At 41.5% G+C, this 23,070-nt stretch overlaps 1 protein-coding gene across 3 annotated transcripts in view; it reads left to right on the forward strand.

Moving 5' to 3' along the window:
• The window catches only part of esd (esterase D/formylglutathione hydrolase), a 40,001-nt gene extending 29,303 nt beyond the window's left edge, over positions 1-10,698 (forward strand). For all 3 annotated transcript variants that reach the window (XM_087993037.1, XM_087993036.1, XM_087993035.1), the window contains exons 4-9: positions 3,236-3,334; positions 3,564-3,688; positions 6,550-6,669; positions 8,904-9,002; positions 10,044-10,211; positions 10,313-10,698. In XM_087993037.1, the coding sequence (XP_087849163.1) occupies positions 3,236-3,334; positions 3,564-3,688; positions 6,550-6,669; positions 8,904-9,002; positions 10,044-10,211; positions 10,313-10,393 (692 nt within the window). In that variant the 3' untranslated portion in view covers positions 10,394-10,698. The remainder of the gene's footprint in view (positions 1-3,235; positions 3,335-3,563; positions 3,689-6,549; positions 6,670-8,903; positions 9,003-10,043; positions 10,212-10,312) is intronic.
• The last annotated feature ends 12,372 nt before the right edge of the window (positions 10,699-23,070 follow it).

Genomic DNA, 23,070 nt, shown 5'->3' on the forward strand with positions numbered 1-23,070 from the left:
AATTTCAGTTTTATGAAACCAGTCTGAAGGTATCAGGGATTCTAAAAATTGGGTTTTATTCTGTGGTGTTGTAGTTCAAATTCAATTAATACATCTGGAAAATAAAGCTAGTCTCACTTGATTATCATAAAAGCTGTCATGAGTTCGCTAAAACATCTGCCAACCTAACCTGGTCTGGTCTCGTCTACATGTGACTCCAGACCCATGGCGATGTGGCTGATTTTTAACTGCCTTCTGAAATGCCCTGCTAAACCACTCCGATCAAGGGCAATTAGAGATGGAGAACAAACGCTGGCCATTAAAGAGTTAAGAAAATAATTGTGATAATGTATAGAGTCATAGAGATGTACAGCATGGAAACAGACCCTTCGGTCCAACCCGTCCATGCCAACCAGATATCCCAACCCAATCTAGTCCCACCTGCCAGCACCTGGCCCATATCCCTCCAAATCCTTCCTGTTCATATCCCCATCCAGATGCCTCTTAAATGTTGCAATTGTACCAGCCTCCACCACATCCTCTGGCAGCTCATTCCATACATGTACCACCCTCTGCCTGAAAAAGTTGCCCCTTAGGTCTCTTTTATATCTTTCCCCTCTCACCCTAAACCTATGCCCTCTAGTTCTAGACTCCCCGACCCCAGGGAAAAGACTTTGTCTATTTATCCTATCCATGCCCCTCATAATTTTATAAACCTCTATAAGGTCACCCCCTCAGCCTCCGACGCTTCAGGGAAAACAGCCCCAGCCTGTTCAGCCTCTCCCTGTAGCTCAGATCCTCCAACCCAGGCAACATCCTTGTAAATCTTTTCTGAACCCTTTCAAGTTTCACAACATCTTTCCGATAGGAAGGAGACCAGAATTGCACGCAATATTCCAACAGTGGCCTAACCAATGTCCTGTACAGCTGCAACATGACCTCCCAACTCCTGTACTCAATACTCTGACCAATAAAGGAAAGCATACCAAACGCCTTCTTCACTATCCTATCCATCTGCGACTCGACTTTCAAGGAGCTATGAACCTGCACTCCAAGGTCTCTTTGTTCAGCAACACTCCCCAGGACCTTACCATTAAGTGTATAAGTTGTATAAAAGACTTTGTCTTTTTATTCATTCTTCCTAAGAGAGAGTTGAAATTGGAAGGCTGGGTGGCAGTAATTCGGTTCAACTTTGATTGTTTAGTTTACTTGGTAAACTGGTACTCTGCCAATAGTGACCAAGAGAGAGCTAACAAACCTCTTCTGGATGGTGCGGAGCTGCAGTTTGAATGGAAAGCTGATAATTCCCTGTACGAACTTGTGAATCACCTAATGGTTTACACAGAAGTAGGATCTAATCAGTAGCAATCAAGCAGCAGCTCAGGAGAAAATAGTGGCATTTATATACTCTGGATTTGCTCATTTATAACATTTCAAGGTGAATTTTTGGCATTCATCATCACTGTGCGGTTACTGGGAGATTCTATCAATCTTTCAATGCTATAGCAGTTGTCATTCTTCAAATATTTTTCTTTAGCCTACTGAATGTCTCTTCCTTTGAATTGACATCCAACTCTTGCATCTCTCTGAGGCACTTGAAACAGTTCTGTAACCTTTCATATAAATTGTTCTGATACAATGTCGTCAACCTGAAACATAAACTCTAATTCACTGAAACTACCTGACCTGAGTATTTCCAGTATCCTTTCTTTTTAAATGTATAAATTTATGGATCTGCTGTTAAATAACTTATAAACTTCAGGGAGATATGGTTGTGATGTTAATACCCTTGCAAACAGCTGGCAAATTTATCAAATGCAAAGACTAAAATGGTCATTTGTGTAACATAATGTGATATACAATATGCAACCTGGAGACTCATTAACTCTGATCTTTATATTTTTAAATGTCTAACATTGTATCTTTTGTCAAGAGATATGATTAAAAACCTTTGCATATATATTTTACTTCACAATTTTGCAAATTTTCTGATACCATTGGTCAAAACTCATTTCTTCCACTGGCACCATGTGGCCTGCCTTAGCAGAGACATTTTCTTTTGGTGTAATCTCTAAATGAATCTCTGTACTTTGTTGCGCTCATTTCCATTTGACAAAGAGTTCATTGTGAATCCCAGTAAACCCTTGCTGCATTCAGCATTGCATCAAATCTACAGACAAATGAAGAGAAAGTGTTGCCATTCTCGCAAGACTTAACAGAAAAAGGAGACTTGAGCAAAGCAATTTACTGTGGACAGGCTTTTTTTTAATATCAGCAGCTGTGCTGTAGTGCAGAGTGTGAAAACAAGCTTTCGTCGAAACCAAGAAAACCCTTTTCCAGGTCACTAAGAAACTCCATAAAAAATGCTTCTTTCTTTCCTAATGTCCAACTTGAAATTCCTTGGTATGTAGAATTTCCATGCTTTACCTGTTTCCAACCCGACATCCGTCTTGGAGTCCAATCATGTGTAAAAGTCATTTCATGACACTATTGTTTGGAGAGCCTGAATCCAGACTCTGGTGGATAAAGATCCAAAAGATTTCCAAATATTCAGTGCACACTGACAACTCTGTCAAGCCTGTAAGCATAACAGCTGTTGACCGTGAGGTACTCATAGGGACTCTCTGTTGCTTTTCAGAAGTTTGAATTGAAATGCTTTGGCATCGCGTAAGGGGAACTTTGTTTTGAATGTTGCCAAGTCTGCATTACTTAAAAGTTAGGGTCAGTTGGCTCAGTTGGCTGGATGGCTGGCTTACACTACAGAGCAATGCCAACAGCATGGTTCAATGCTCGCATTGACTGAGGTTACCGTGATGGACTCTTTCTCAACCCCTCCCTCACCTGAGGCATGGTGACCCTCACTCCTACTCTGAGTGAGCAGCCCTATGGTCCTCTGGAACAATGGCAACTTTTCCACAAAATCTCATTCCAAATAGTATTCTAGCACGTTTAGTGCACTCTGTTCTTGATTTATTAGCTTGCCCAGAACTATATGCAGTGTTCTACTGGAGTCTATCCATTGTTTCATGTACAGTTAACATGAATTTATCCTTGTATCAGAAATTCAGAATTCTATTGGCTTTTTATTTAACCACTCTCCTACCTTTTGAAGATCTTTGCATCTATGCTTCACGATCCCTACATTCCTGAGTCTTGCTCTTTAGGGATACATTCGTTTAATGGACTATGCTATTTGAAGCACAAGCAAAGATGAAAATTCTTGTTCTTAGCTGAATTCTTTCTGGTTTTCCCACAGGGTTAACATGCACAGAACAAAACTTCATAACCAAGGCCGGGAGTCAACAAGCAGCAGCTGAACATGGCATTGTCATCGTGGCCCCAGACACCAGCCCCCGTGAGTACAAAACCTTCATTCCATTCAATTCCACTTCATCCAGCCAAATGTTCAGGCTCAAGTAATTTGAAAAGTTATGCTTCACTTGAGCTGCTTTTTGTAAAAGGCTTTCGAGTATATAAAAATGTGATTGTGTGAACTTTTAAGATGTTCTGGGGCAGTTTACACAATTCTGTCAATTTGTGGTAAATCGAATATGGAAAGTCACTGGTGCGTGTTGTCATTCCAGGTGGCTGTAATATTCAAAGTGAGGATGATAGCTGGGATTTTGGAACAGGAGCTGGGTTTTATGTCAATGCCACAGAGGACCCTTGGAAGATGAACTACAGGATGTACAGCTACATCACAGAGGAGGTAGTCTGATCAGTGGCAATGTCTTTTCAAAATTGCTGAAGTATTATGGTTACTTGTAAAATGGAGCAATTATTTCTCTGGAAGCTGTCTGACTAATCAGCAATACTGTGCAACTAACCCCGGGTTTCCTCCCAACTATGGTTAACATGCCCAGACCACACTAGACGGCTCTTTGAGATTGCTGTACATGCTGTTAGCTGGTGACTTGATATCTAAACGCTCTCAGTAAGAGGAAGGAAGGAAGCTAAAGCACAGTTTATTGTCAGAATCAAAGCGGTACTGTTAGGTGTTAAATGTAAGAAACATGGCAACAGGAGCAGGCCATTCAGCCCCTTCAATCTCTTCTGCCATACGTAGCTGATCAGTTAACCTGTCCTTAACCTCCCATCCCTCGATGCCTTTAACCACTAAATTTTCCAATTTTACTTGTATTTGTTTGTGGACTCTCTAGATTTTTTTGATTCAGTGCAATTTTTGTTCAAAATAAAGCCCTGCTGGTTTTACACGAAGGAGCGGGCTGTAACTATGTGATTTATTTAATGCTGTAGAGTGAACCTGTACCTGAGGTGGAGGCTTTTTTGCAAGCACATCTCAATTGGCAAACAATTATTATTGCACATTGGTTTTTGATCTTTTGTACATCAAACCGCTCCATACAGTCTCCATTCTTAGCAGTAGCAGTTTTTAGAGTCCATTGTATCACCTCCCTTTTAAGTGCCACAGAGATCAGTGTTGGGGCCACACTCATTGACAATATATATTAATGACTTGGATGATGGAAGTGAATGTGCTATTGGCAAGTTTACGGATTACGCTAAAAAGGTGGAAGGCCAGTCATGAGGGTGACGCAGAGTATGCAATGGGATATAGACCAGTTAAGTGAGTGGACAGAATCTTGACAGATGGAATATAGTGTGGAAAAATGTGATGCTATGTCCTTTGGCAGAAAGACGAGATGAGCTGAACATTATTTAAATAGAGAAAATCTGCAGAAAGCTGCTTTGGAAGTCAAAGAGTCATACAGTGTGGAAACAGACCCTTTGGTCCAACCATTCCATGCCGAGCATAATCCCAAACCAAGCTAGTCCCACCTGCCTGCACTTGGCCCATATCCCTGCACACCTTTCTCATTCATGTACTTATCCAAATGTTTTTAAACGGTGTAAATGTACCTACATCCACCACTTCCTCAGGAAGTTCATTCCTCACATGAACCAGTCAGTCCTTGTGCATGAATTACAAAAAGCTAGCATCCAAGTTCAGTAGGTAATAGGGAAGGCAAATGGAATGTTGGTCTTTTTATCAAAGGGAATAGAACATAAAAAATATGGCACTAGTTAGACTCCATTTGGAATACTGTGAACAGTTTTGGTCCCCTTTTCTAAGGATCTGGCATTGGAAGCAGTCCAGAGAAGGTTCACTAGGCAAATTCAAGGTATGGAGGAATTTTCTTGAAGAGTGGTTGAGTGAGTTGCATTTTACTTATTAGAGTTAGAAGGATGAACAGCAACCTTATTTAAGCATACAAGGTTCTTGGGGGACTTAGCAAGGTTGATGTGGAAAGGTTTTTTCCCTTTGTGGGAAAGTTTAGGAGCAGAGATCATAATCTTGCGATAAGGGGTCAGCCATATAAACGGAGATAGAGTCATAGAGATGTACAGCATGGAAACAGACCCTTCGGTCCAACCTGTCCATTGCCGACCAGATATCCCAACCCAATCTAGTCCCACCTGCCAGCACCCGGCCCATATCCCTCCAAACCCTTCCTATTCATATACCCATCCAAATGCCTCTTAAATGTTGCAATTGTACCAGCCTCCACCACTTCCTCTGGCAGCTCATTCCATACACGTACTACCCTCTGAGTGAAAAAGTTGCCCCTTAGGTCTCTTTTATATCTTTCCCCTCTCACCCTAAACCTATGCCCTCTAGTTCTAGATTCCCTGACCTCAGGGAAAAGACTTTGTCTATTTATCCTATCCATGCCCCTCATAATTTTGTAAACCTCTCTAAGGTCACCCCTCAGCCTCCGACGCTCCAGGGAAAACAGCCCCAGCCTGTTCAGCCTCTCCCTGTAGCTCAGATTCTCCAACCCTGGCAACATCCTTGTAAATCTTTTCTGAACCCTTTCAAGTTTCACAACATCTTTCCGATAGGAATGAGGAGGAATTCCTCCGAAAGGGAATTGAATCTGGAATCTTTTTCCACAGCAGGATGTCAAGATTGGTTCATTAAGTGTATTCAAGGTTGAGATAGACAGACAGATTTTTAATCAGGTAGGGAATTAAGGGTTGTGGGGAAGAGGTAGGAAAGTGGAGTGAAGGATGATCAGTCCAGCCATGATCTCATTGAATGGCAGAGCAGACTCAATGGGCTGAATGGCCTATGTCTGTTTCAGAGTCTTATTGTGCCAACCTTCGATTCCCTTACCTAACAAGAATTTATTTACCTTAACCTTAAAATATTCAGTGACCTGTCTCTTAAGCAGAGAGTCACACAACCCTCCAGGTAAGAAGGTTTCTCCTCATCTCTGCCCTAAAACGACAATCCATAATGAAGCAATGTCTTTACTTCTGGACTCAGCTACAAGAGGAAACTTCTCTTCCATGCCCACCTTTATAAAATCCATTCAGCTGTGGATTAGGAACTGGAGACATCTTTGCATGTCTGTGCTGTGCTTGAAAACCAAAGATTTCTATATTAACAGGAATGAAATATCCAAAGATCCTTCTAGAAGTGTGGCTATGGGTTTACTGTCTGTAATACATTTTACTTTTTTTTTGCATGTATGACTCCTATCTTGATTAATGCTGATAGAGCCAAACAAATGTACTAATTCCTGTATTTTATTTCCTCCTCAGTTACCTCACCTGATAAATACCAATTTCCTTGTTGATTCTGAGAAAATGTCCATCTTTGGCCATTCAATGGGTGGTCATGGAGCTCTCATTTGTGCTTTGAAAAACCCTGGAAAATATAAGGTACACACATCTCCTAGATGCTAGTAGCAGCTGGATTTAAATACAAGTGGATCCGTACAGCCCCAGCATTTCTGAAGTTAGGGATGCCTTTTTAAGCATAACGCAGGGGTGTTGCTACAATACATTGTGAGAGTTATTTTTACAGTTGTTTTTTTCTGACTAGATAGGTATATTCTGTTTTATTTAGTAAAGATAACAAGTTGTGTGACTACTAAACTAACTGGTCCAAAACGTGAAACATTGCTGACTTCTCTCAGTTTGAAACCTGTAAACAAACTGCAGGACAGAGGATTCAGCCCACATTTTGCTAGAAGCATCTGATACCACTGTCCTGTCTCTACAGCACGGCATCATCAGTATATATCTCGGATGTTATTTATGTGTCTTTTTAACACCACAATGCTCTCTGAGTGACTGTTCTCCATGGCCGAGTTGTGCACTCAGCACAGAAATGCTTCTTAACCTCTCTTCCCTCCATCTCAGTGACCACACTTAAAGTGATGACCTCTTACAGCTCCCAGTGCAGCAGCAGTGGATCTTCTTACATTTAAATAACATCTGGTTAGGGTTATCTGGCCATTAAGCTGCTGAGAATGAGTATGACGTGGAGATGCCGCTGTTGGACTGAAGTGGATAAAGTCAGAAGTCATATTAACACCAGGGAAGGAGCACTCTGAAAGCTTATGTTCTCAAAGAAACCTGTTGGACTATAACCTAGTGTCATGTGCCTTCTGAGAATGAGAACCTGAAAAGCAACAAGTGTTTGACATAATTGGGAAAAAGTTTTCCACTGTTAAAAATTTCAGTCTTTAAGTGATTTGAGACTTAGACCGAAAATCTGCATTCATTGTACTTTTATTAAGAAACATCTCCACCCCCACCACCATTTAATTTCTAAACTGGTCTGAATGTGAGCTGGCTTATCCTACTGACATTTTTTTTATAACATGCTGCTTTCACATTTTTTTCAGATAATTTGCCATCTTGTATATTTATCTCTCAATAAGTTGGTGCAAAAATATATGAAAAGACTGAAAACAAAGGACTTTGGAAGTTATCAGAGGAAAATTTGATAAGACAATAAATGTACCAGAAATGAATATTTCATGAAACTGGATTTCTTTTTCCCCTCATGAAATGTCCTTGATGTTATTCAAAGAGGAGAGCAACAGATGTAAATAAACTAAACTTAAAATTGTTATGTTAGGATGTTGAGACATGGAGAGGGTGTGGAAGATGTTCGCAGAATGATACCATCAATGGGGATCATGTTGAGAGGCTGGAGAAGCACACTTCAATCACACTAACCTGAGTCACCACGCAGAGGATTTCTCTCTTCATTCGTGTATAATATATCTGTACTTATCTATATTTCTCTATATGTACACAGCTGTATAAATACATTGTATATTTTATGCACTTACTTTACTAATCAATTTTTTATCATGCATATTGGGAGTTGAGACCAAATGCAACTTTGAGTTGAAGCAGGTATCATGAGTTGACCATGGTTGATTATACCAAAGCAAACCTTATTTATTTGCATTTCTACAGCAAACATCCAGTCATTGTTTTTCTATATTTCCATTATAAATTCCAGTGTCCATACTGGGAATAGCAACTGCTGGTAAACCTGTGGCACTATAGGCACTACCTTTCACCAGAGTTGACACTGTGCTGACAATATTGAAGATGAAGCGCGCTGTGCTGTTGCTGGTTTGGCTTTCTCTTCTTGGACATGGTCATTACCTGGCACTTAAGTCCTCCCAGTCATGGCCAGTCCAACTCTGCTGGAAGCTGGAATCGACGGTTGGGGCGGGAATGCTTGTAAAATTTTGTTCCATTACAAATCTTACTTCCTTAGAAACCTTTTTTTAACTGCACACAAACTGTAACCGACTACGTAAAATAATGTAAATCCCCTTCCCTGCACCATGTTCTAGACACTTGTGATATCAGCAATTATATTAAAAAATATTTATTTCTATTAGTGTGACCCTTGTTTAACCATTCCCGCCAACTTAGTTTCTGTGCTGTTTACTTTTATTAAACACGTTCTGTCCATCAAATATACATAATTTGAGAAGTAGTGTAATGGGTGAGTGATGCAGTATTGAAATTTGTAGACTGAATCACAGTCTGCACTATCTATCATGTACATGCAACAATATGGGAATATGAGATGAAGTATTAATTCTTATTTCTGCTTTTGATCCCTGATGACATCTGGGTAGTCGGTGTCAGCACTTGCTCCTATCTGCAACCCTATGCAGTGCCCTTGGGGCCAGAAAGCATTCACTGGATACCTGGGCTCTGACAAAAGCAAGTGGGAGGTAAGGTTACACTACTAGCAAAAAAAAAAGATTATTTTTTAAGTTCACTTGTGGTTTTCTTTTAACAGGTCGAAGACATTTCTAAACTAGGGCATCATACTGCTTTTTGTTTCGGTATCTTCAATGTACTCCCCACTTACGTACTATAAAACACATAATACTAACAGGTGCTCAAACTAATTCATACAGAGGCCTTTTTTAAATTCTCTATTAACTGCCTTTGAAGTTTGTGTGAGATGGAGAGTTTATACTGAACTGTGTTTGCTTCTGTCTACAATAAGCAGCAGTCCAAATTCAACATGTAGCACTCACCCAGTGAGTGGAGTGAGGAGCTTTCTAACTTACCTGGAGCTAATTCAAACCCAAGAACCCTGATACCAAGTCCTCATCCAATCCTGAGCTTGTATTGATAATCAATAGTGGTCTTTCTGCTATACTGTAGCTCCCAGTTGCTTTTATGTACACTTCTAAATTCCTTTTTGAAGCTTTTATTCAATTTTAAAGAAGGAATTGCTTTCCAAACTCTCTTTAAAGCTGTGATGGATAAAAGCAAATGGGAGGTAAGGTTACATTACCAGTGGGAAAAGCATGTTCAATTTTTAAATTCACTTGTGATTTTTTTTCTAGCAAGGTAAGGGCATTTCTAAGCTACGACCTCATAATGCTTTCATTTTAACTCTTTTTGGCACCCTTATTGTGCTCCCCAAGGCTGCCAAAACAATTCTCAATAGAAAAATGCTAATTCTGTTTTGGGGCTGACCATCGACTATACCATGGCAATGCATCTGTGTTCATTATTGACCCTGCTGTGCCACTTAGTAAATATGTGGAAACTACATTTCTTCTGAGAGGTAAGACGTTGGGACAAAAAACAGTTCTTGCCATATGTTTGAATTCCTTGTGATTGGCAATCTGCACAGATTAATTTGAGTTTCCTATATTTAAAAGGTGTGAGCAAGCATCAAAGGTGTTTGTAAACAAGCAGATGAACCACTTATGTCTGACTATAGCTTGTGAAATTAATTTCTCTATTTCCTGTAGGCCTTTGATGCCACTTGCCTGGCAACAACCTATTCGGGACCTCTCCTGGATATTCTTGTTGACCAGGGCAAGGATGATCAGTTCCTGGCTGCAGGACAGTTACTCCCTGATAGCTTCATCACAGCTTGTACTGACAAGAAAATACCTGTTGTTTTTCGGCTTCAGGAGGTAAGTGTGACCAGAGTTTGAATTAGTCAAAACAGTGTGATTATTTTCCCATTCCAACGTCTCTCAATGATTTTAACCATTTCATGTTTTGCTACTTCCAGGGATATGACCATAGCTACTACTTCATTGCGACATTTGTTACAGACCATATCAAGCATCATGCAAAGTACCTGAATGCTTAAAAGCCTGAATGACCATCTCAGCTGTGCCTTTTAATCATGTAGCAATCATAAAGCATAATCTCCATGTGAAGAATTAGCTGTTCCCAAGATGATGAACATTATCTCCCTTGTCTCCATGTGGTGGCTGGCAGGATTTGGACAATTTATTGGACCTGTGTTAATCTGTTTTCAGTATAAGAATGGACCTATGTCCAAATGAAATCACTGTACTTGATTTGTTTTTTGGAAATCCAACATCATGCCCACACCAACCCAACAAAGACAATCTGTGAGCACACCTTTCAAATAAAGTCAATTAAACAGCAGGTTGACTTGATGTATCTTTCTTTGTAGCGACGCGTTGCTGTCATCTCAGTGATCCTGACAAGGTGTATTCACCTCCAGCTCCTGTGCCAACAGACGTAGAGTTGGCAGAGGTTCAGACAGCATTGACAGCTTAAAAGAATAACACTCTGGGTAATCTGTAATAATATTTCAACAAGAATTTGAACTGGAATACTCTGAGCAACCAGAGCGATTCACAACTTGGCCACATATTTCAAATATTGACTCACAGTAGACTTGAGCGTATTTGGTGCGTGGGTTCCATCATGCAGATTTCAGCCTATGGTGCTTTAACGCAAATCCATCTTTCTGTTGCGACCATTACAGCTGCTCAATGGGGCTGGCTCTCTTCAGTCAATGTTCAAGTGGCTGAATTGAATCTTATGGTGACTTTCGATCTGAAATGAACAGGGTGAGATGACAACTATGGGCATTTCCCACTAGTAAAAAGGAGCAAAAAAAGGCAGGAAACCCTGCTACCTGAATTGCTCTTTCCTGCCTACCCTTGTTGACTGATATACTAGTGACAGATCACCAGGGCTTTCAACATAAGCCCTCTCGCATACTTAGTCAGCATATTCTCCTGGGCAAGAATCATACCTCTAGACTCACAGGCTAGAAGTCATGCTGCATGTTTGTATTTGATGAGACTACACGTGGAGAATTGTGCCCAGCTTTGCTCTCCTTACCGAAGGAAGAATATAGTTGCCTTGGAGGGTAGATGCAGCAAAGATCCACTCAGTTGCTTCCTATATTGGGAGGACTGTCCTAGGGGGAGAGATTGTCCTGATGGGCTCCACATTCTCTGGAATGTAGAAACATAGGCAGTGATCTCATTGAAATATAGACAATTCCGAGGGGCCTTGACAGGTTAGATGTTGAATGGCATTTCCTGTAGCTGGAGAGTCTAGAACAAAAGAAGGGCTTATGCCCGAAACGTCGATTCTCCTGTTCCCTGGATGCTGCCTGACCTGCTGCGCTTTTCCAGCAACACATTTCCAACAAAAGAACATAGTCTCAGGATTTTTCAGAATGGACTGAGGAGACATTTATTCACTGAGTTATGAATTGCTGGATATCTTTATCCCAGAGGGCGTGGATATTTGGACATAAAGTATACTCAAAACTGAGATTGATGTGTTTTTGGGCACTGAGTGAATGGAGGGATCAGGAAGTGTTACTGAGATCACAGATCATTCATTCTGTTTTTGAATGAAGGAGCAAGCTTGAGGAATTGTGTGGCTAACTCCTGACACATGGCATTGATATAATTGAATGATCTTACTGCGTGTTTTGAAGAAATAATGTTGTCCTTTCTTTGTTCATTCTTTTCCCTTGCATTTTACATCTGTCTATTTGTGGCTTTTCAAACCCATTTGAGGCATGGGCCATCTTCACATTTTGCCGCTTCAGAGGGAGTGGTTGCCTGTCTCAGAACTCCAGCTGGGATTCAGGGGCATAGTTCATTCCATTTTTGTGCACAACACTCGTGCCAGACTGTGATGGCGGGGCTGGTAGATCGCTGTTGTAACCAGCTACATGTAGTGTACTCTTTATTTCCCCGAGCTTAGTAACCAAGCTACAATGCTTTTGTACCATTGGTTTGAAATACATATATCTGTAAGCAAGTGGGATTTTGCATTGCTAAGCCAGTAGAACCTAAAGTTGGGAGGAATACTATCTTTAGACTGTACAAGTCCTTAGTATGGTTGCATCCCACAACTGTTAAGATGGTGTTTAAACTCTGAAAAAAAAATAGACCAGGACAGTTAAAATGATACATTGTCTTCAGATACTTGGCTGTCAAGTTGGGTAGTAGCACAAGCTAAGATTTCATTCAAACTATAATTAAGGTTGTAAACTGATGGGAGGGTATAGATTCTGTGCTGATGGAATGTATGTTGGGATGAATAGGGACAGGGGAACAGTGTTAAGTAGAGTTAAGTAGAGTTAAGTTTGGTATTAAAAGGTATTTCACTTATTAAAGTAAATGGAGAGACAGCGAGAGGATAATTTCATGCTTAAAAAGGTAGCTGGGAAAAGGGTCCTTACATATGTTAGCGTGGTTTCCTAGAACTCTCCTGGATACGTGGTGAGGTTGAACAGGAAACTTCCCAGAATGTTGTCCGACGTTAGGAGTTGAGTGCAGGTCTGCAAAGATGAGTATTCATCCAGCAAGGACCTGTACACTCCTTGTTCAGTACTGCCTTAGCTGCTACTCTTTAGTCTGTGTGTACCCGAATCAGAAAGGTTCATGGCTGTTTCTAATCTTAGGAGCAAGGTTTCTCTGGGTCCTGTCCAGTGTTAACTCTACCTCAGTTTCCATATTGGTTTCAGAAGTGAGACTTGTACCCTTGACTAGCCATTACATCCTGCTGGTTTAAAACACCAAATGAAAAGTTAAAAGGAGCTAATTATGTAAAATTTCCAGTATGACTGTAGGATCTTATTTCTTGATTTAAAGTAGTTCTCCTTTAATGCGGGAATTCCGTTCCAGTGAAACCTTGTTTAATAGAAAATAATGGAACCAATGGGAAGAGTGGGGTGGGGGTGGGGGGGGGGGGGGGGGGGGCGGGAAGCAATCTATAACACTCCTAATCACTCAGAAATCATCCAAACGCCTAACACAAGGTATAGCAAAGCCTGAATGAAGGTTTAAATCATAATTATTAATGAAACAAAAGTAAATTTAACACATTATATTGAAAAAAATGTTGTTAATGGAGGGTCATCATCGTCACCATCTTGAGGTGCAGTTGTGGTTGCAGAAGTGGATGGCTGTATTTTTTTTCATTTACAGGATGATGGCATCCCTGTCTAGGCATCATTTATTGCCCATCCCTAATTGCCCAGAGGGCAGTTGAGAGTTGACCACATTGCTGTGGGTGTGGAGTCACACGTAGGCCAGACCCAGGTAAGAATGGCACCTTCCTTCCCTCAAGGACATGAGTGAACCTGATGGGTTTTTACAACAATCAACAATGGATTCATGGTCATCGCCAGACTCTTAATTCCAGACTTTTTACTGAATTCAAATTCCACCCTCTGCCGTGGCAGGATTCGAACTTGGGGACCCAGAACGAAGCGTGCAAAACGATTGCGGCTGGAATTGTGCTATTGTGAACAGAGGTGTGCATTCTCGAAAATACCGTTCCTTAGTTCTTCAGTGATGTTATAGCCAAATCGCGCTGCCTGAAACACGCTTTATACGAGAACCACCTGTAATTAGATTTCAGACACAGAATGGTCTGTTTAAAAAAACAGCATTTCCTCATCCATTGTCATAGATACTGTATAGCAAACCTTTAATGCATTCTTAAAGTTAAAAATCACACAATACCACGTTATAGTACAACAGGTTTATTTGGAAGCACTAGCTTTCCGAGTGCTGCTCCTTCATCAGGTGGTTGTGTTGTCCAATTAAACCTGTTGGACTATAACCTGGTATTGTGTGATTTTTAAATTTGTCCACCCCAGTCCAACACCGACACCTCCAAATCATTCTGAAACTCAGTCCTCTTACCTTTTGAGTCTCATTTTGGTGAACAATGGAGTGAGAAACAAAATACCAAGACAGCCTGAATTTAGTAAAGATTTAAAAACTGCAGAGTTTTTGTCATATTTATTAACATCTAGAAGATGGGATTTACCATTTTCCTTTGCATTAATGGCAACCCTACTGTTTAATATATCAGTAGGCTGACCCGTAAACTGAAGAGATTGGGTGTAACAATTGTGATTTATTTTTAAAACAATGATGGTTGCTTTTAGTCCCGTGATTTACCAAAAGCACGTGTTCCATGCCCTATTTAATTTTTTCCTTCTATTCTAAATTAATGTTAATCAACATATCCACAAGGAATAAAATCAATTTCCCTGCTTTCATATTGGTTCCAGTTACTGGAGATTGAGCCCCATGCATCGGTACTCAACGTTAACACTATTAAAACTTTGTTCTGTCAGTACTTTGTAGACTTAAAATTCCATGGACTGTGCTTGTGATGCTGGGATCCTGCAGCAGATTTCATCCTGGACTTCAGGAAACCAGTTGATAGATATCACTCACTTATCACGAGCTGAAACTACAGGTAGTAATAAAAGAATTATAGAAGTGCCAACTATTAAAGCACATCTGATTGTAAACGAAGATGTGATGACAGCAACAAGACTCTGGTCAAAATAGATAAACAAAGGTAGCAGCTCAAAGAGCTTCGGGAATCACTGTAATGAGGGAGATGGCACTGTTCTGACTTTTCTTGCATAAATGTAACTGAGAGATTTTGTTCTTTCACGGGCGTCACTGGCTTTTATTGTCAATCCCTAATAGCCCAGAGCCAAATTAAGAGACACTGTGGGTTTGGAGTCACACGTAGGCCAGACCAAGTAAGTAGGACAGTAGGGTAGGATGTCACATTGGTTTTGTACAACAATCAAGTGGTCACTATTAGGCTCGCTCTTCTAATCCAGAGGTTTCATTAATTTCAAATCTCACCATCTTGGTGGTGAGGTTCAAACCCATGTCCCCAGAGTGTTAGGCTTTGAGTCGGAAGAGAGATTACAGAGAGATAGGCAGAAATTTAAAAAGATCCTCGAGAGTAGTAATATCTGGATTACTCCCAGTGCTACGAGCTAGTGAAGGCAGGAATAGGAGAATAGAGCAGATGAATGCATGGAGCTGGTATATGGGAGAACGATTCACAGTTCTGGATCATTGGAATCTCTTTTGGGGTAGAGGTCACCTGTACAAGAAGGACGGATTGCACCTAAATTGGAAGGGGACAAATATACTGGCAGGGAATTTGCTAGAGCTGCTTGAGAGGGTTTAAACTAAACTAGTAAGGTCGGGGACGGGGGTGGGGGGGGAAACCAGGGAAAGAGACCAATCTGAGACTGGTACAGTTGAGAACAGAAGCGAGTCAAGTAGTCAGGGCAGGCAGAGACAAAGCAGAGAACAAAGTAGGAATGATAAATTAAACTGCATTTATTTCAATGCAAGGGGCCTAACAGGGAAGGCAGATGAACTCAGGGCATGGTTAGGAACATGGGACTGGAATATCATAGCAATTACAGAAACATGGCTCAGGGATGGACAGGACTGGCAACTTAATGTTCCAGGATACAAATGCTATAGCAAGGATAGAAAGAGAGGCAAAGAGAGGAGGGGGGAGTGGTGTTTTTGATAAGGGATAGCATTACAGCTGTACTAAGGGAGGATATTCCAGGAAATAGATCCAGGGAAGTCATTTGGGTGGAAGTGAGAAATAAGAAAGGGATGATCACCTTATTGGGGTTGTATTATAGACCCCCTAATAGTCAACGGGAAATTGAGAAACAAATTTGTAAGGAGACCTCAGTTATCTGTAAGAATAATAGGGTGGTTATGATAGGGGATTTTAACTTTCCAAACATAGACTGGGACTGCCATAGTGTCAAGGGTTTAGACGGAGAGGAATTTGTTAAATGTGTACAAGAAAATTTTCTGATTCAAGTATGTGGCTGTACCTACTAGAGAAAGTGCAAAACTTGACTACTGTTGGGAAATAAGGCAGGACAGGTGACTGAGGTGTCAGTGGGGGAGCACTTTGGGGCCAGCGACCATAATTCTATTAGTTTTAAAATAGTGATGGAAAAGGATAGAGCAGATCTAAAAGTTGAAGTTCTAAATTGGTGGAAGGCCAATTTTGACGGCATTGGGCAAGAACTTTCAAAAGCTGACTGGGGGCAAATGGTCGCAGGTAAAGGGATGACTGGAAAATGGGGAGACTTCAGAAATGAGATAACGAGTCTAGAGACAGTATATTCCTGTTAGGGTGAAAGGAAAGGCTGGCAGGTATAGGGAATGCTGGATGACTAAAGAAATTGAGGGTTTGGTTAAGAAAAAGAAGGAAGCATACGTCAGGTATAGACAGGATAGATCGTGTAAATCCTTAGAAGAGTATAAAGGCATTAGGAGTATACTTAAGAGGGAAATTAGGAGGTCAAAAAGGGGACATGCGATAGCTTTGGAAAATAGAGTTGAGAATCCAAAGGGTTTTACAAATACATTAAGGACAGAAGGGTGACTAGGGAGGGAATAGGGCCCCTCAAAGATCAGCAAGATAGCCTTGGTTTTGAGTTGCAGAAAATGGGCGAGACACTAAATGAGTAATTTGCATCAGTATTTACTGTAGAAAAGGACATGGAAGATACAGAATTTTGGGAAATAGATGGTGACATCTTGAAAAATGACCATATTTCAGAGGAGGAAGTGCTGGATGTCTTGAAACACATAAAAGGTGGATAGATCCCCAGGACCTGATCAGGTGTACCCTAGAGCTCTGTGTGAGGCTAGGGAAGTGATTGCTGGGCCTCTTACTGAAATATTTGTATATTCGATAGTCACAGGTGAGGTGCCGGGAGACTGGAGGTTGGTTAACGTGTGCCACTGTTTAAGAAAGGTGGTAAGGACAAGCCAGGGAACTATAGACCGGTGAGCCTGATGTCGGTGGTGGGCAAGTTGTTGGAGGGAATCCTGAGGGACAGGATGTACATGTATTTGGAAAGGCAAGGGCTGATTAAGGACAGTCAACATGGCTTTGTGTGTGGAAAATCATGTCTCACAAAAATGCGTGAGTTTTTTGAAGAAGTGACAAAGAGGATTGATGAGGGCAGAGCGGTAGATGTGATCTATATGGACTTCAGTAAGGCGTTCGACAAGGTTCCCCATGGGAGACTAGTTAGCAAGGCTAGATCTCAAGGAATACAGTGAGAACTAGCCATTTGGATACAGAACTGGCTCAAAGGCAGAAAACAGAGGGTGGTGGTGGAGGGTTGTTTTTCAGACTGAAGGCCTGTGACCAGTGGAGTACCACAAGGATCAGTGCTGGGTCCACTTCTTTTCATCATTTATACAAATGATTTGGATGTGAGCATAAGAGGTATAGTTAGTTTGCAGATGACACCAAAAATTGGAGGTGTAGTGGACAGCGAAGAAGGTTACCTCAGCTTACAATGGGATCTTGATCAGATGGGCCAATGGGCTGAGAAGTGGCAGATGGAGTTTAATTCAGATAAATGGAGGTGCGCATTTTGGAAAGCAAATCTTAGCAGGACTTATACACTTAATGGTAAGGTCCTAGGGAGTGTTGTTGAACAAAGAGATCTTGGAGTGCAGGTTCATAGCTCCTTGAAAGTGGAGTCGCAGGTAGATAGGATAGTGAAGAAGGTATTTGGTATGCTTTCCTTTATTGGTCAGAGTATTGAATACAGGAATTGGGAGGTCATGTTGTGGCTGTACAGGTCATTGGTTAGGCCGCTGTTGGAATATTGCGTGCAATTCTGGTCTCCTTCCTATTGGAAAGATGTTGTGAAACTTGAAAGGGTTTAGAAAAGATTTACAAGGATGTTGCCAGGTTTGGAGGATTGAGCTATAGGGAGAGGCTGAACGGGCTGGGGCTGTTTTCCCTGGAGGTTGGAGGCTGAGGGGTGACATTATAGAGGTTTACAAAATTATGAGGGGCATGGATAGGGTAAATAGACAAAGTCTTTTCCCTGGGATGGGGGAGTCCAGACATAGAGGGCATAGGTTTAGAGTGAGAGGGGAAAAGATATAAAAGAGAGGGTGTACGTTTATGGAATGAGCTGCCAGAGGAAGTGGTGGACGCTGGTACGATTTGTAACATTTAAAAGTCTTCTGGATGGGTATATGAAGAGGAAGGGATGTGGGCCAGGTGTTGGCAGGTGCAACTAGATTGGGTTGGGATATCTGGTCAGCATGGACGGGTTGGACCGAAGGGTCTGTTTCTGTGCTGTACATCTCTATAACTCTATGACTTTACTCGTCCAGTAGACATGATTTGGAGGTGCTACCTGATGAAGAGGCAGCGCCTCGAAAGCTAGTGCTTCGAAATAAACCTGTTGGACTATAACCTGATTTGGAGATGCTGGTGTTGGACTGGGGCGTACAAAGTTAAAAAATCACACAACGCCAGGTTATAGTCCAACAGGTTTATTTGGAAGCACTAGCTTTTGGAGCGACGCTCCTTCATCTGGTGGCTCTGGAGTATAAGATTGTAAGACAAAATTTATAGCAAAAGTTTACAGTGTGATGTAGCTGAAATTATATATTGAAAAAGACTGTTAAGTCTCATCTTTTCAAATGAGCATGTTGGTCTATAATCTGGTGTTGTGTGATTTTTAACTTCATCCAGTAGATGGAGCCAGAGATTAGCAGCAGGATGTGAGTGCCCTGGCGCATTATACAGGCAAGTAGGTAGGTGAGCTGTAAACAGGCAAACCTGGTACTAGGGAAATATACATATTGCAATAAATTTATAACTTAATTAGTTAAACCACCTGACATAACTAGATGTAATCATTGTGTGGTATTTCTAAAGTTACTTTGTTAAATAAAACACTGTAAAGACAGCAGGACAGATGATGTGCAACAATTGGGGACCTCTGCGAGTCACAACAACCATGTTCAGTGCCTGCAGCTTGAGAAACCACAGCTCAGTTGATGAGCTGGAGTCCAAGCTTCAATGAGATGGATAGCAATCTTTGTTCCAAGAAGCAGTCACAACTGTTAGACTATAGGTACTGCAAAGTTAGTGAGGGACAGGAAGGTATAACTGCACTATAGAGCAGATATCGCAAAGCAGAAGCTAGCACTGGAGGAGCCTCAGTATTGCACTTGTCCAACAGGCGTAAAGTTTTTATAGTGCTTGTAGGCAAAAGCAGAGACTGTGGTACAGAAACTACTCCAGTAAACGGAGTTGAAAGGAATATAGCGGATAATAACGTTTAGGAGGATAGATATTATGCCTGAGAGTGTGACATTCAAAGACTGTGCTACCTACCTGGTGCCACAGTTAGGAACATTTCCTCGAGAGGAATTTGTTATGGAAGGGAAAAGGTCAGGTCTACATGGGTACAAAAAGCACAGAACTAAGAAAGAGGCTTTACTAAGAGGGTATGAAGAGATAGGGACGCAGCACCATGAAAGTCATAATCTTCGGATTACTACTTGAACCAATGACAAAGTGGTCTGTGGGAATTAAGAACAGAGAGTTGAACGTGTGGCTCAAAGGTTGTGTTGGGAGAAATGGGTTTTGATTCACACTAGTACTGTGAAAAGAGCGAGCTTTCAATTGAACTGCACTGGGACCAGCATACTGGCAAATTGGAGAGAGGCCTTTCAACTAAATATTAGGAAGGCAAGGCAGTGTTCACCTGAGGGAAAGATTGTAAAGGTAAAGAGAAAAGACAAAGACAATGGTGCAGGTCAGCAGTGTGGATAATGGTAACCTGGAGGGCCAGCATACAAAAACAAAGAGTGCAACAGAAAATAAGATTGCAGTAGGAAAAAATGGCAAGACAGAAATCAAGACATGATTAATATTAATATGTGCAGCATTTATGTCAAGATGGATGAATTGATAGCAAGTAGAAATAAATGAGTACATGATAGCTATTGCAGAGATGTGGTTGTAAGGTGACCAAACTGGGATTTGAACATTTAAGTGTATATGACATTTTGGAAGGACAAAAGGAAAGGAAAGGGAGGTGTGGAAGTTCTGTTAATAAAGGATAAGGTCAGTGTTGTCTGGAACAGGGTGTCTTCCACGCACTTGACTAATCAGAGGTATCAAATTAATTTGCTTTATCACCTTGAAATACTTTTAATAACTCTTGATAGCTTGCTGAACAGCAAGCTCTTTGATATGTCTGCTCTTGGGCCTGGAAGTCTGCTCTTATCCCAGAATATACACCTGGTCTTTTGTCCTTTTGTCTTACTGAGGCATGTCTGCCCCATGCATCTAGTGTTGTGTGTTTGTCAGGAAGGGTTGAATTGGCCTTTCACACTTCCTGGTGTGTTCTGCTGCCTCTCTGTTTTCAATTTGTCTGGGCTACGATCTTGTGAGAACTTGTCCCCAGGCAGAATTATCTCTTGTTGTCAGTCCTGGCTCAGGCATTCCCAGTAGCTTTGCTTTCTGGCCAATTTTGATGTCCTTTTTATTTCCAATTGCTGTGCCTATATTTCTGGATTTCCCTCTTAATGATTTTTATTTCACTTGAGCAGTTGCAAGTTGCTACCTCAGTACAGTCATGAAAAAAAATTAAAGCCAGAATCAGATAAGGCATGAAATTCCTGAATTAAATTTGAAAAGGACACAAGGAAGCTAAAAAGGGGTATCAGTGGGTTAAGAGAAGATGTGAAATTGAAAGCTGAGTACAGGATTAAGGATAGGATTCTTGGCAGTGTGGAGGAACAGAGGGATCTTGGGGTGCAGGTACATAGATCCCTTAAAATGGCCACCCAAGTGGACAGGGTTGTTAAGAAAGCATATGGTGTTTTGGCTTTCATTAACAGGGGTATTGAGTTTAAGAGTCGTGAGATCCTGTTGCAGCTCTATAAAGCTTTGGTTAGACCGCACTTGGAATACTGCGTCCAGTTCAGGTCGCCCTATTATAAGAAAGATGTGGATGCTTTGGAGAGGGTTCAGAGGAGGTTTACCAGGATGCTGCCTGGACTGGAGGGCTTATCTTATGAGGAGAGGTTGACTGAGCTCGGATTTTTTTCATTGGAGAAAAGGAGGAGAAGAGGGGACCTAATTGAGGTATACAAGATAATGAGAGGCATAGATAGAGTCGATAGCCAGAGACTATTTCCCAGGGCAGAAATGACTAACACGAGGGGTCATAGTTTTAAGCTGGTTGGAGGAAAGTATAGAGGGGATGTCAGAGGTGGGTTCTTTACACAGAGAGTTGTGAGAGCATGGAATGCGTTGCCAGCAGCAGTTGTGGAGGCAGAGTCATTGGGGACATTTAAGAGACTCCTGGACATGCATATGGTCAAAGAAATTTAAGGGTGCATACATGAGGATCAGTGGTTGGCACAACATTGTGGGCTGAAGGGCCTGTTCTGTGCTGTACTGTTAAAAAAAATTATCCATTTTGGTACAAATACAAAAAAAAGCATATTATGGAAATGGTGAGGAATTGCAGAGCTCTAAAATGCTAAGGGATCTGGGTGGCCTTACACATGAATTAGCTTCAGCAAGCAATTAGGAAAGTTGACAGACAAGCTCTAGCAAGGAGTATTGAATACAAGCATAAGGTAGCTATGCTTCAGTTAGACAGAGCATTAGTGAGAGAATATCTGCAGGAACCATGTGCAGTCTCAGTCATCCTACTTAAGGAAGGATGTCAAATGCATTGGAAGCAGTTCAGAAGAGGTTTACTGGACTAACATGTGGATTGGGTGGGTTGTCATCTGAGGAAAGGTTGGACAGGCTGGGCTTGTCTCTGCTGCAAATTAAAAAAGGTAAAAGGTGACTTGGTCGAAACATATAACAGACAGACATATTGACAGATATCTTTGTGTCCTCTTTGGCCACAGGTGAGGTCCCAGAGGACCGGAGAATAGCCAATGTTGTCCCACTGTAGCAGGGATAATCCTGGAATTGACAATCCTGTGAGTCTCATGTCGGTGTTGGGAAATTATTGGAAAAGATTCTCAGGGACAAGATCTGTACGCATTAGAAGCAAATGGACATGTTAACAATAGGCAGCATGGTTTGGTGCAGGGGAGGTCGTGCCTCACTAACTTGATCGAGGTGATGAAGATGATTGAGGGAAAAGTGATTGATGTTGTCTACATGGACTTTAGTAAAGCCTTTGACAAGGTCCCTCATGGCAGACTGGCATAAAAGCTATCAAGGGGGAGCTGGCAAGATGGATACGGAACTGGCTTTGTCATAGGAGGCAGAGGGTAGCAGTGCAAGGGTGCTTTTCGGAATTGGAGGGCTGTGACTAGTGGTGTTCCAGTGACTAGTGGGATCAGTGGGATCACGACCTCTGCTCGTGATCTACATGATTTTGGAGGAAAACGTAGCTGGTCTAATTAGTACGTTTGCAGATGATACAAAGATTGGTAGTGTTGCGGATAGTGAGGAGCATTGTCAGAGGATACAGCAGGATATAGATCAGCTGGAGCCATGGGCAGAAAAATGGCTGATGGAGTTTAATCCAAATAAATGTAAGATGATACATTTTGGAAGGTCAAACACAGGTGGAAATTATACAATGACTGGCAGAACCCTTAGGAGTGTTGATATGCAAAGGGATCTGGGTGCACAGGTCCACTGATCACTGAAGGTGGAAGCACAATTAGATAAGGTAGTAAAGAAGGCCTATGGCATGTTTGCCTTTATTGGAAAGGGTATTGCATATAAGGATAGGCAAGTTATGCAGCAGCTTTATAGAACTTCAGTTAGGTCACAATTAGAATATTGCGTACAGTTCTGGTCACCACACTACCAGAAGGATGTGTATGGTTTGGCGAGGGTACAGAAAAGATTTACCAGGATGTT

This window comes from Chiloscyllium plagiosum, unplaced genomic scaffold (genome assembly GCF_037043375.1).
Source record: "Chiloscyllium plagiosum isolate Xiang-an unplaced genomic scaffold, Cpla_swu_hap1 HiC_scaffold_12, whole genome shotgun sequence".
Taxonomy (NCBI): Eukaryota; Metazoa; Chordata; class Chondrichthyes; order Orectolobiformes; family Hemiscylliidae; genus Chiloscyllium; species Chiloscyllium plagiosum.